The 13,404-nt window shown below is 41.7% G+C and overlaps 1 protein-coding gene across 1 annotated transcript in view; it reads left to right on the forward strand.

The window, feature by feature from the left end:
- The window catches only part of LOC308284310 (uncharacterized protein), a 17,405-nt gene continuing 4,001 nt past the window's right edge, over positions 1 to 13,404 (forward strand). The window contains exons 1-11 of the mRNA XM_080724887.1: positions 1 to 284; positions 1,699 to 1,810; positions 4,523 to 4,616; positions 5,005 to 5,059; positions 6,132 to 6,272; positions 7,738 to 7,898; positions 9,838 to 9,936; positions 10,981 to 11,126; positions 11,523 to 11,694; positions 12,350 to 12,462; positions 13,068 to 13,152. Coding sequence (XP_080581013.1) covers positions 167 to 284; positions 1,699 to 1,810; positions 4,523 to 4,616; positions 5,005 to 5,059; positions 6,132 to 6,272; positions 7,738 to 7,898; positions 9,838 to 9,936; positions 10,981 to 11,126; positions 11,523 to 11,694; positions 12,350 to 12,462; positions 13,068 to 13,152 — 1,296 coding nt within the window. The 5' untranslated portion in view covers positions 1 to 166. The remainder of the gene's footprint in view (positions 285 to 1,698; positions 1,811 to 4,522; positions 4,617 to 5,004; positions 5,060 to 6,131; positions 6,273 to 7,737; positions 7,899 to 9,837; positions 9,937 to 10,980; positions 11,127 to 11,522; positions 11,695 to 12,349; positions 12,463 to 13,067; positions 13,153 to 13,404) is intronic.

Here is a 13,404-nt window from a genome sequence, read left to right on the forward strand (position 1 = left end):
TTCAAACTACGCACAGTCAGACACACAGCGACCCGCTGCCGTCGCTCAGATCACCGCTCTCTTCGTCGCCAGCTTCGCGTCTCCTTTATTTATGTTTTAATGATATCGCAGTGAACTCGACAGGCTTTAATTATAATTTATTATATAAAATATCAACCAACGAACGATGTCCGGGAAAATCAAGAGCCGGAGCGCTGCGAACGCCGAGGCGGTGAGCGCCAGCGTGTCCTGCGACGAGCGCATCTTACGGGACTGTCACCAGCTGTACACCGATGCAGACAGCGGTGAGTCTGTCTCTGACACTGTGTGTGTGTGTGTGTGTCTGTTACGTGCGTCACATTATCTAATAATGCATTGTTTTATTATAAAGTAATGAAAATAGCCGATCTACAAGTGCACAGCACTGTGTGCTTGTCGATCGGCTATTTTCACTAGTTTGGGTCATCCAAAAGAAAAGACATCCGATTTCTCTCCTGGTGTCTCGAGCTAAAAGGGGTCGGGAAGCACTGATATAATGTTGCCATTGAACTGGCCGTTATCTTGATGACTGCACACACAGGGCAGGGCTGTCGGTGTGTGTGTGGCACGTCTCTAGGAAGATGTGTGTGTGTGTGTGTGTGTGTCTAGGGGTTCAGGTCGGGTAGGGTATAATCCCATGGTCACTCAAGAATGTTTGGATTAGCCAAAACGCTATGCTAGCTATTAGCAATGCTAATCCGTCCTGTTTTGTGCGGTATCATGATGAAGTTGGTATGGGGGGTGGTAGTTGTACTGATAACATAGGTTGGATAACAGATAACGGTACAAGTTAACATACTTTTGAGCAAATGAAAGAACGTCACTTTTTATTCTGACAGACTGACAGGCACTAGAATAGAACTAGAATAAAGCCAAGCCCCTGCGAGTCTGCAACCCGATTTGAACTAAACTGGTTTAGCTTGCTGATGATGACGAGTGATGCTCCAGGGTGATATTTGCTATTTGGGGCTTTGGCTGACTTCACATGTTGGGTTCTTTCTAGCACTTAAATGACTTGATTGTAATGTATATGCATGCTGGGACACAGAAGCCCTGATTTTTGAATGACCCCATCCATCATGACAAGAAAGTCCCTATACTTGGCAAAAATCTAAATGTTTCTAATCTGAGAGCTTCTGTTCTGAGGCTACTCAAATTAGCCAGTGGAAGTGTGGAATACACTATCTTTACTGCCCCAACTTTCTAAAATAATATTAAAACGTATACATTAACCCCGGCATGCCTATTTCAGGCACATTTTCCTCAATGCTCAATTTATTGTACTTTATTTCCCCAAATACCAGATCTAGCTAGAATGCACCATGATGCATCCACGACTGAGTGTGTGAGTCTGTGACTCGAGAGTAGACTGGCTATTTTCGCTGTTGGTTGTGCAACAAGTATGGGGCTTACGTTTTTGAGGCCCAATCCTCCTTGGGTGAATAACACATGAACAAGATTCTCCCATCTTCCAGCCCCACACACTCCCCTTCCAGCCACCATGGCCGGTAGGGTAAATTCTGAAATTCTTGTAAAATATGATGCACTCTACAATTAATGCTTGAATGAATGATGGAGGTAGCTGCCTGGTATAGAGTGGATAGGTTTGCTGGACACAGCCAAGTCATTTGCCATGTTTGGTGTTGTTTTGTAAGTGACATAGTTTTTTTGTTCCTCCAGGGCTGATCACAGTGGCCCAGTCTGTTGGCGTGACGTTGCTGCCACCCAGGAAAAAGATCACGGTCATGTTGATGGGCAACCACTCGGCTGGCAAGAGCTCCTTCATCAACTGGTAACATCATTCAGCCATCATCTCCTTAACCTCTGTTCTGTCAGCAGTGTTCAAACACAGCACCACAGAGACATCATGACAAGCAAATGACATGCAGTTGCTGCTGCAGTTTTCCCGGTGAACCTGAGTGCAACGGTGGGGGCCGATGCCGATGGGCAAGGAGGGTCGCGAGCTTATGAGAAACCACTTAAATAAGACCTTAAAACCTGGCGAAAACAGTTGCGTGCATTAGTGCAGGATGACGATAATGGAAAACGTTAAATTAACTTCTGAAAGGGCTTCTAAGCCTACACTAGCCTACTAGTAAAACTCGTGGAACCGCGATCTTGCAACACATGAATAATTGTGGTTGTAAACAATAACACAGACAATAAATCCTTAGTCTAGTAGTGGGAAGAAAAGGTTATCATCATGGCCCCAAATACCTGTTAAATATCTTGCAATTGGAGACGAGTCAGCAAGAGTGCCTCTCATTCTCAATACATAAAGCTATATAACCTCTCCATCATCGGCAATAGTCAGTGGTGTGTGTATCCCACCCTCCCGCGCCCCCACCTTTGCGCTCAGGTTCACCGGGAAAACTGCGGTCGCGTTGCTGCCAGGGCAGAAAACCCCTTATCTCCATGTTTGAACTTTTTCTTTTCTTCTTTTTTCATAAATGAATGCCCTACTACTTGATCACACCACAATGTCTTCACAAAAGCATTCAAAGTAGCTGATCTGAAAGTTGGAAACTTTCACAACACGTTTTGACCTTGTAGATCTGCTACTTTTGATGCATTTGTATTTGAATTCTGATATGTTAACATCAGCCATGATGTTGCATCATGAAAAGTAAAATCAATGTGCTGACGTGCTCATTGTGCTGCACATTAAAAGGCAATTAAAAAGAATTACAAACAGACCTAGAAAACACAAACCTACAAAACACAAACCAGCAAAGCCAATCTGTAGCTAGCTCAACTGGAAATGCACCCTACCTTTCTTTTTCTTTTTTTTTTTTTTTTTTTAAATTGTTGAGACATAGGTGGTACAATAAAGTTGATTATGTTGCTGTACATGACATATCACCATGAATCCTTTTCAATTTTCCAAGACAAGACAAGGCACAACACATGCAGGACTGGACATGACCACGAAAGAAACAAAAACGAAACAACAAGAACATAAACTACAGGAGGGAAAACAGTACAGAAACAAAACAAGGAAACAAATGCAAACAATGGTGATGATAAATAACTAAAATACAATGGGCAAAGAATAGCGTCAGGGTATCTAGGGCAATGCAGCCTACCTTACACCAGAATGGGCCAGGGAAGAAATTCTGAATGGCTTAACACATGGAGTGCCTAATACGTTCACAAACGTTAAAACTGGCAAAACTATAATGGCTTTCAAAGTGTTAACAGGGTTGTTAACCACTGTAGCCATATTTTTTGTCATATAATGGTCTCAAGCAAAAATAGCCGATGTACAAGCTCAGAATATGTTGCGTTCTGACTCATTGAGGTTGTAGATCTGCTATTTTCACAATCTTTGAAAATCTTCACATATACATACAGTAATGACATGCACAATGTAGGGACGCCAGGTTGAAACGGTATTGTTTTCATTACATTTTTCAAACCAATTCCTATTATTCATTGTTTGTGCTTTGAAGTACATTTAATAGGACTGGTCGGGAGCTGGAACCTATTTTGGGGTTGTTGTTACTTGCTGTGTACAGTATATAGCAACTAAATTAATTTGTTTTTAGAATCAGCCTCAGTTCTAAATAAGTTAAGTGTCAATACGTAAAATTGTGGAATTTTAATAAAGAGACAACCACCCTTTTCTAGGCAGTGTTACCAGTGACAGTATTTTCAATGGAGCACAGAAGTCTGGGGACAGTTTTCCCTATAAAATCTTAGATCATGTAACATAAGAAGTAAGAACAGTGTTCCAAAAAAAGCAAATCACCTTGGCGATTGTGTTTGGATATGAGGCGTTAACTGGGAGTGGAAAAGTACTAATACCGAATGTAACCCAATATCATAAATGACGCAGAATCACATACCTGACAGTCCGGTCTGATTTTAAGGCTGAGGTGCTCTTTACTGACAGTATAGCGGACCTCCTAAATGTTGTTTTTGAATGAATAAATAAATAATAACTAGTAAGACGCCTCAGGGAGACATGCGACCTCGCCCTAAAGGGTGAGGTCGCACCAATTCTTGGCCATCTGGCCAGTGATGTATATCTGACCAGTTACCCATATGACCCCTGGTACCCATATATGGAGATCCATGTACTGTATACTGGACATCCCTTTTATGCCCATACATTGAGATCCCTCCATGTCTCGGCCATCTGGCCAGTGATGTATATCGATGACATCAGGGATATTCATATATGGGCATAAAAGGGATTCTGGGGAATACCCATATATGTACTTTTACATAGGTGATGTCACCTGTGATATCACCTGTGAGATATCACAGTGATGTGTCAGGGGAACCACAGTGTCAGGCGTGACCTACAGACAGAGATATGCGGACAAGATGTGCCGGTTTTCATAGTAAACTTGCGACCATAGGTCGCAATAATAATGGCACTTATGAACTTGTGTTGTGTGCCAAGAATTAATTATCTACAAGCTCAAAACAGATTATGTTTGGCGCTCAAGAAAGTACAACTCCAGTTTAAGGTGTCTTGTGCGTTCTTTTCTGCCAGGTATGTAGAAGAGCACATCCAACGCACTGGCGTTGCTATAGAGACCCAAGGTTTCAGCTTTGTTACTAGTGGCCGCAAGAGAGAATCTCTCACAGTGAGTACAGCATTGCTGATATTACACTTTTACTAACATGTATAGTTTTCTGTTATTTTGCCCTTGCATGGCGTAGTGTGACTTGAAAAAGGGGAATATCTGCACTCTCTAGAGTAGTTTCTTGTAGTTGTATTCAATATTATAGCACAACAGCAGTCTCACCAGTAGATGGACCGGTTTCGGCTGTGGCCTTCCTCAGTGTCTCAAAACTGAGTTTTCTCCAGAGAGTGCGGATATTCCCCTTTTTCCTGATACTCATTAGAATCTGCACCCAGTATACAAAAAAACTTTTTTACTCATAGAGAGCATGTCATCTCCAGACGGTATTGAACCGGCTAGGAGAGTTGTCCTGTACTGTGTGACTTACCTGGCTGTGTTTGTCTTTTAGGGAAATGCCACCCTTCATCTATATCCACACTTCAAGCCTCTGCAAGAATTCAAAGGTGAGAGAGTCTGCACTCCAGTCACTGTAATGAACTTCCCACATTGTGTTTTTACAGTACATTTAGTCTTGACTTCTGCTGTGGTAACAGTGAATTTGGAGTATTACTGTTCTAATCCAGTGGTTCTCAACCTTTTCACCCCCCAAAAATAATCATTGAACTGGGGACTCTGAATAATCATATTTGAACTGGTGAGTGAGAACCACCCAAAATATGATGAGCTATTTTCACTAGTTTGGGTTCCCGGGCACATCTAATTTCTCTTGAGCTAAAACGTTTGGGAATCACTGTTCTAATCATCTATTGCAGTGGTAACCAACCAGTAGATTACGATCTACTGCATCACAGTAGATCACAGACAGTGGGTATTGGGAGAGGAGGTGATAGATGCACCCCGTGCCTTCATTTCAATGAAATTTCCCTTCCTGAAAACTGTGAGCCAATGAGATCTCAAAAAAATAATAATTGTGGATTACATAGACAGAGGGGTTCCTCGTATACTGTGGATAAGTCCCCTCAAATTATTGAAAAAAACAAATCAATCAATTTAACAGAATATCTAAATGTGAATATTAATTGATTGAAAGTCCATGCTCTGTAACAGCAATTTCTTTCATACAAAATTCAGAAAATGTCCACAATTGTTTATTCATATTACTACTAGCCTTTGTGTGGATTTATGCAAATAGATTGAGTTTGTCAGAAATTGCAAACGTAAATCTAAGTCTTACTATTGTGTTTTTCTCGGCTTACACATTAGAAGAAAAAGTGCTTGTGGGCTTAAAAAGGTTGGTTACCACTGATCTATTGCATCTCTAGGCACATAGATTAAAGTTCTCAGGCAGTCTCTCTGATTTCAGTCATGTGAATTCCATACAAGCCAGCATGTCGCACACTAGCATTGGGACCATCTTCCATAAAACGTGAATGGTTTAAAGCCTCAATTTGTCATTTCTTCAACTGGTTGGCTGCATGTAAGAACCGCAGCGACATAGGTTTAGAATGAAAGTGCCTAAACGTTTAACGTTTAAAACGCAAAATGTTTAGTTTATTTTTGCTTTATTCCATGTAGGCGTGTCAGAGTACCTGAGCACAGAGATCTGCACGTCGCGGCAGAAGCGCTTCAGCCTGGTGACGTTTGTGGACACGCCAGGCCTGGTGGACGGAGACATGAAGTATCCCTTTGATGTGGACCAGGCCGTCATGTGGCTAGGTGGGCCGTGGTGGAAGAACTACTCGCATGTTTTACTCAAGAAAAAAGTATCAATACTGCAATGTTGAAACACTCCGAGTCTTACAAGTAAAAGTCACATGTTCAAAAATGTACTTAAAGTACCAAAAGTTAAAGATAAGATTTCAAATGTTTGTAAATGGCAGAGCTCCATGCGACACATTGTGAGCTTGTAGATCTGCTATTTTCAAATGGCCGAAATGTATGTACTGTAGGGCTGATGTGGTGTTTTGTAACAATAATCAAAATCGTAGTGGAGTTAAAGTAAATATTTCCTCCGGGATTTAGTGGCGTAAAAGTATTAAATTGTAAATACTGAAGAAAATAAAATACCTCATCATTTTACTTAAGTACAGTACTTGAGTACATGTACTTAGTTACTTTACACCACTGGTTGTGGGTAATAAGAATCTTTTTATTGTCCCCTCAGGGAGATTCATCTTCACACAGTCTGTTAAAATGAAGAACACATAACCATATACTATAACACAGAGCACCCAACCAAGGCATTCCATGAAGTTCCCAGTATACAAAAAGTGTATTTCATGCTGACTGAAGGGACAAAACTCCTACCAAAACAAACTTTTCCCCCATTTTAAAGTTCTGTATCTTTGTCCAGGTAGCTTGAGTTTGAAGTGACCATGTCATTTGCTATTGTGAGTGCTACTGCTAAACGTGATGGCCTTTATTGTTCATATCAGAAAGAGTTGGCGAGGGAAGTCCTATAACCTTGGTGGCAATCCCGGGGTAATACTGAAAAGTTTGTTTTAGTTAGACATGGACATTGGACGTTGTCACGTATGGTTTTGTAGTTGCCAGGCTTTTTCTTTGCCAACTGGGGTGAGTCAGTGATGTGAATGTGACCTGGTTTTGAAAAGCACTCATGATGTTCGTAACATGCAGGCACATGCAAATTATCTATGCTGATTTCAGTTCAATTTGACTCTAGAAGTCAGCATGTCACACACATATTTGGTTACTTTAAAATTAAAGCGTAAGTGAAGTGGTCAAATGGCAGAATTAGGACTTGGCCCGACACGTTCTTCTTTTCAGTTGTGAGGTTTTATTTTGCTCTAACCCATTTAGACCTGGAAAGCATCTGTGTCACTCTAGAATTGAACCACTTTAACCATTGTTTTATACTTTATCTTTTAAAAAAATAGCAGATATACAAGCTCATAGCGCGGCACTTGTTGCCGTGCTATGAGCTTGTATATCTGCTATTTTTGAAAAATCATTAAAATGTGTGCAAATCTTTGAATAATATATTTTTTAAGCAAACCTTTATAACTCAATCTATCTTTCTCGGGGTCCCTGGAGCAAAATATTTTGAGATGCCGGTTCGTGGTCAAATACATATAATTCTGGGGGTCCTTCCTTGACATGGAAAAGGTTTGAGCACCACTGATGTTAACGGGTTAACCCCTGTCTCCGTTGCTCTCTTTAGGCGAGCTGTGTGAATTGATCCTGGTGTTCTTCGACCCCATGGGCCAGGCGCTGTGCAAGCGCACGCTCAACATCGTGGAGGCCCTCAACGAGAAGCATGGGGACCGCCTCCGCTTCTACCTCAGCAAGGCCGACGAGGCCGGGGGGGAGTCCGACAGACAGGTACGCACGCACGCACAAACACACAACCACGGTGGCACAACGGTTAGTCAGTCGGATCAATTAAGAAATAATAATCGATTAACAACAAACAAACATGTCATTATAGCTGCAATGTCAAAACAGTTAAAATGTGGTGAAAATAGCCTATCTACAAGCTCCCAACACGTTGCAGCGCTTTTGTGAGCTTGTAAATCGTCTATTCCAAGGGTCTCAACAGGGGGATGCTCAGAATTACTACAAATCTTTTTGCTTTCTTTTTTTGCATCCCTATTAGGAGGAGAACTTTAGCCAAAAATAGAAGAACTACAAGCTCTCAACACTGTGAGCTTGTAGATCGTCTATTTTCGGCAAAGAGGTTTGATGTAGGGGGGAAAAAAGAGCAGACTTTGTAAAGATTGAAAGGCCAAGTATTGACGATTTAAGTGGTTAAATTGATAGTGCTGTCAAACAAGTCTATAAAACTATCTATGAAATCTATATAAAAGTTTAACCAGCAACCTATTTTATAAAGTATATGTGGTCCCTGCTTCATCTCTCTGTCAACTTAGGGGTCCTTGGATGAAAAACGTTGAAACCTGGTCTATTCAATTAATTCATTTCTAAAGTAGATGATGGCTTTTCAATGACTTGAAAAAAATGTAACAGCTTTCTGGCTGGAGCTCACTGCCATGCTTTACTGAATCATTTAGAAGTGTCGTATTGACTGGAAAAAGAGACTCACTTTTAATTAATAATGCCCTCCCTCACTGACTTGACCTGTGAGGTATACACAGTCAAATCCTCAGTGTTACATCTGGAACTTATTATTATTATTATTTTTTAAACCCATCTGTGTTGTAGGTAAGGTATATGGTAATGTTCATACAATATAAGTAGCACTGGTTAGAGGTGTGGTCTCCCTACACATACATTGAGAAATGTAGAACTTGGTGTCATGTATGACACCTACTGGCTGACACGTGGTACTGTATATGCACAATATCCTCTGGACAAGCAGGCTGTCTCTTGGCAGATTAGATTGCGCTTGAAGTTTACTCTGTGAGAACGTACAGCTGGAACCAAATGGACCATTTCATTTGGTTCCAAAACTGGGAAAGCGTCATTTTCATTTTAGATTTGCTATTCAAAAATTGCAGATGTTCAAGCTCACTGCGCGGCACTTTGTGCCGAGCTGCGAGCTTGTACATCTGCTATTTCCTTTAATATTTTTGGAAAATCTTGAAAGTGTGAGTACTGCTGATTTAGAAGGCATTTGTAGAATCTGCCTCTGGTCTTAAAATGAACACAGGATTGTACTGTGTGTGTACTGTATGTGGCCTAGCCATAACCCCTCGCATCTGAAAGGCAACACATTACAAAATGATGCCATTTCCCCTTTAGATTTCACCACCAGGTATTTGCCACAGTGTGGAACATTACTGTCTATTACAGTGGTTCTTAACCTTTTCAGGCCGTCCCCAAAATAATCATATTTTAACTGGGGACCCCCCACCCTGACGAGCACTAAGAGTTGAGGCAGAGCATGTAGATCGGCTATTTTCAAAATCGTTGCCTCTAATATTTGACTATTTTGCCAGCGTTTAATTTGCCATTTTATAGGTATTAAAAGAAAACAAAAGGTCCTTAAACTGTGACTTTAGAAATGTGCAGATACCCTGTATACACTCAAACCTTATGCTGGTTTGTTTACTGTTCAGAGATAAAACAATGGTGCACATTAAGTTAATCATCTGGGGACCCCTCAAAATAATTTGGGGACCCCCCTGGGGGTCCCGACCCACAGGAGAACCACGGGTCTTTCATGTATCTTTCACCAATCATTTCTTTCTGCTTCACTAAATCAATGACCACGCAGTGATCCTATCATGGATTGGGCCTTTAAAACTTTCTTTTTTTCTTCTTCTTCTTTTTTTTCCTGGTTTGTGATTGGCTCTCCAAGAGAGTGATGATGCAGATTGTTCAGGAGCTGTGTAAGCGGCCGGGACTCAACAAGTGTGGCTTTGACATGCCCACTATCTACATTCCTAATCCTAATAAGGTAGGTCATACATGGGCAACTGGCGGCCCCCACCTCCACGTAATGCGGCCCACAGGTTCATATCGGAATACTGATATATTATTGATTTCAGCTGTTGTAATTCCAAACATGGCCTGCTTTAATTCTGTCAGTCTATATTAGTAGCTTATTGCCTAGTATAGTAGTATTAAAATGTCTTTTTTATGTCGAATGTATTTGTATTTAGGTTCATAAAGTTAACATGAGTATATACTGTAATTAAATGTGTTTGAAATTGAATCAAAATGGTACATTTCAGGATTCCAATTAAAAAATAACAACAAAATTATTCAGGATTCCAATTCAAAAGAAGCACAAAATAGCCGATCTACAAGCTCAAAACGCATCGCAGCGCGATGCATTTTGAGTTTGTAGATGTGCTATTTTTGTTTCTTTTGTATGAAATATAGTAGAATGACAAATAGCAATATGCAATGTGGCCCTCTGGAGTGAGTGTGGAAATATAGTGGCCCTCTCCATCATCAAAGTTGCCCACCCCTGCAGTAGAGCCTACACACTAATGTTAACCTTAACTCCCACAGTGTAAAACATAAATAGACCAGTTGTACATTTTTATACTATGAGTTAAATGAACACTTACACAACATTTAAACGCTTTGTCTGTCGGGCAGAAACGTCTTATCATATTTAAGATTTTCTGTGTGTGTTTTTGTTTTTTGTAAATGAATGCCCTGTACTACAGCGTCACACAAAAGAAGCGGATCCGCTGCTACTTTTGCTATTTTTGAATTTGAATCCTGAAAGGTAGGGGGAAGCCTGAAAGGTCTCCTGCCAGGGGGCCCCTGGCAGGAAACATTTTCAGAAGGGGGTGGTCCGTGACCAATTACGTATCAATTTGGGGGTCCTTGACATGAGAAGATTTGAGATGCATTGCTGTGTCATACACTAAGTGCAGCACAGCTCTTGTGAGAAGTGTTTGAACCCAGCATGGTGTTATGAAGCTCTAGTGAGAAGTGTTTGGGCCAGTCATCCCCAGCATGTTGTTTGTTGTGTTGCTGCCCACAGCCCAGTCGCTGTGTGAACCAGATAGAGGAGGTGTGTCGCACTGTGGAGAAGACCATCAACCAGACTGTCCAGAACACACTCAACTCCCTGGAGAAGGACTGTGAGCTCATCAACGACGCCATCACAAACACCCTCTACGAGGACAGGTAACTATAGGGCTTTTGGAAGAAAATCCATTCATTTAAAGATTACATTTAAATGTTTTATTTATTTATTATCAACAGCTCGGAATCGATTCACAATTTCCATAAAAGTCTTTCTCTTGACGCTGTGTAAACAAAACCTATTTGTGAAATACAAATATTATTTAAAAAAATAAGAAAACTACCGCATTTGCGCTGCCCGACGCAAACTGGCATCTATTGTCGTCATTGTACTGACTTTGTATAATCAAAAAACCATCTTGGCCCTCTGGTGTGAGCACAGAGTGTAATGTCACTAAATCGTCATGAACGCCAACGGGACGCTAATGCCTCTAACGGCCTCCCTCAGTCCATGACCTCGACCTTGACCATGTCCCTCCCCCTCCCTCCCCCCGCCAGGCAGACCAGCGTGGAGAACCGCCGGTCGCGCTGCAAGGGCTGCTTCCTGGGCCTGCTGGGCTTCACCGTGCCACTGGCTCTCATGCTCCTGCTGATCCTAGGGAACCTGTCCAGAGAGCTGCTGGAGATGGCTCTGGGAGACCACGGCACGGACGCACTGTCACTCTACCTGGTGAGTGTGCTGGTAGGGCCGTCGACGGATCATGGACCATGTGCCTCTGTGTTGTAGTTCAGTGGTTCTCAACCTTTTCAGGCCACGAGTTGAGGCATTACATTTTGTATAACACGGTTCTATTGTGAAAATAGCCGAGCTACATGCTCACAACGCCTTTCTGTCTCTATTATTTGACAATTTGGCCAATGTTTAATAATTTGTCATTTTAGAGGTATTAAAAAGTCCTTAAATTGTCACTTTAGAAATGTAGATACCCTCTATAATCTTAAATGTTATGTTGGTTTCTTTACTGTAATCGTACAATAATCGTTATTTAAATTTCTCGTGAAATTGTCCTCCATCATGCACTGGGATCAATCAGCTTTCATTTGCCGAGCTGCATATCTGGTACCACTTAAACCCTCTACAATTGGTAAATAATGTACTTGATAGGGTCTCTTTTTTACGCATTATGTTCGCGTTGTGAGCTTGCAGATCGACAAATGTTCTGCCACAGGATAATAGATGTTGGGGATTATTTTTGATTATTGCGATAATATCGTAAATCGCATTGATGTTTGGACCATGTTCCTTTCAGTCTGTGCAGTAGTTGATGTTTAGACTATGTTCCTCAGTGCAGTAGTTGATGTTTATACCATGTTCCTCTGTGCAGGCTCCAGTGGTGCGTCTGTTCGACTCCCTGTCTGTGGAGCAGCAGCTGTACGGATGTGGTGGGCTGGTTCTTCTCTCCTTCCTCCTGCTCCTCCTCGCACGCTGCTCCTTCAGGTAGGAGCACATTTCTTAAAATGTCCCAATATTTCTGCACTTGGGGGCAGGGGCGTCCCAAGGGGGGGAAAAGTGGGACTGAGTTACTAGGGCCCAAGGTGGAGGCTGGAAGGGGCCTTAATTATTTTATACTTTAGCTATTGAAAAATAGCAGATATACATGCTCACAGCGCTCTGCGAGCTTGTAGATCTGCTATTTGAATTAAATGGGTTAAACCCCCTCCCCCTATGAAGAACATTAATGGGGGGCCCGCAGTGAGTACCCAGGGCCCAGAATTTGATGCGACACCGCTGCTTGAGGAGACACTGGTATCCAGGGGGACTTGCAGAGTGGGATGTTTCATATAAAAGCAAATGTTAAAGCCTCAGTCTGTGATTTATTCACCGGGTTGGCAGTATATAGAACAGCAGGAACAATGTTATTAAAACATCATAATTTTACATAATGAGTTAATTGTTTAGGAAACAGTGCTAGTGTGGGGGGCTCCTTTCACACTGGTTCACAAATCGCACCTTAGACTTGAACATACAACTGTTTATGTCGTGTGAGATTTTATTATTTTTGTTGAGAGATGTTGAGCTGCCTCTTCTCCCACTTTGTGCAGGACTCGACCCACTCTGTCAGGCAAACAGAAAAGACAGCTGCAACAGAAACTGGAGTATGTGCAGGATGTGGTCAAGACCAAAAAGGTGTGTTTACATAACATTTTGCTCTTTTATACATTTACTAGGAACAAAATAAGAGGATCAAATAAAAGCCCTCTAGTGGTGAAAAGGAGCAATGGTGTATTGTAACCCTTTTTTGCTCAGCGTTAATGCAACCCAAGACAAAAAGAAAGAGACTTGCCATCAAGTTTACTTCCTGTATCTGTGTGGAGTAGGTGGCTGCCTTTATAGGAGAACACAGCTTCTGAACCATTCTTTAGCCCCATGGTCACTGAA

Source organism: Nannobrachium achirus (genome assembly GCF_963921795.1).
Source record: "Nannobrachium achirus genome assembly, chromosome: 4".
In the NCBI taxonomy this organism is placed as follows: Eukaryota; Metazoa; Chordata; class Actinopteri; order Myctophiformes; family Myctophidae; genus Nannobrachium; species Nannobrachium achirus.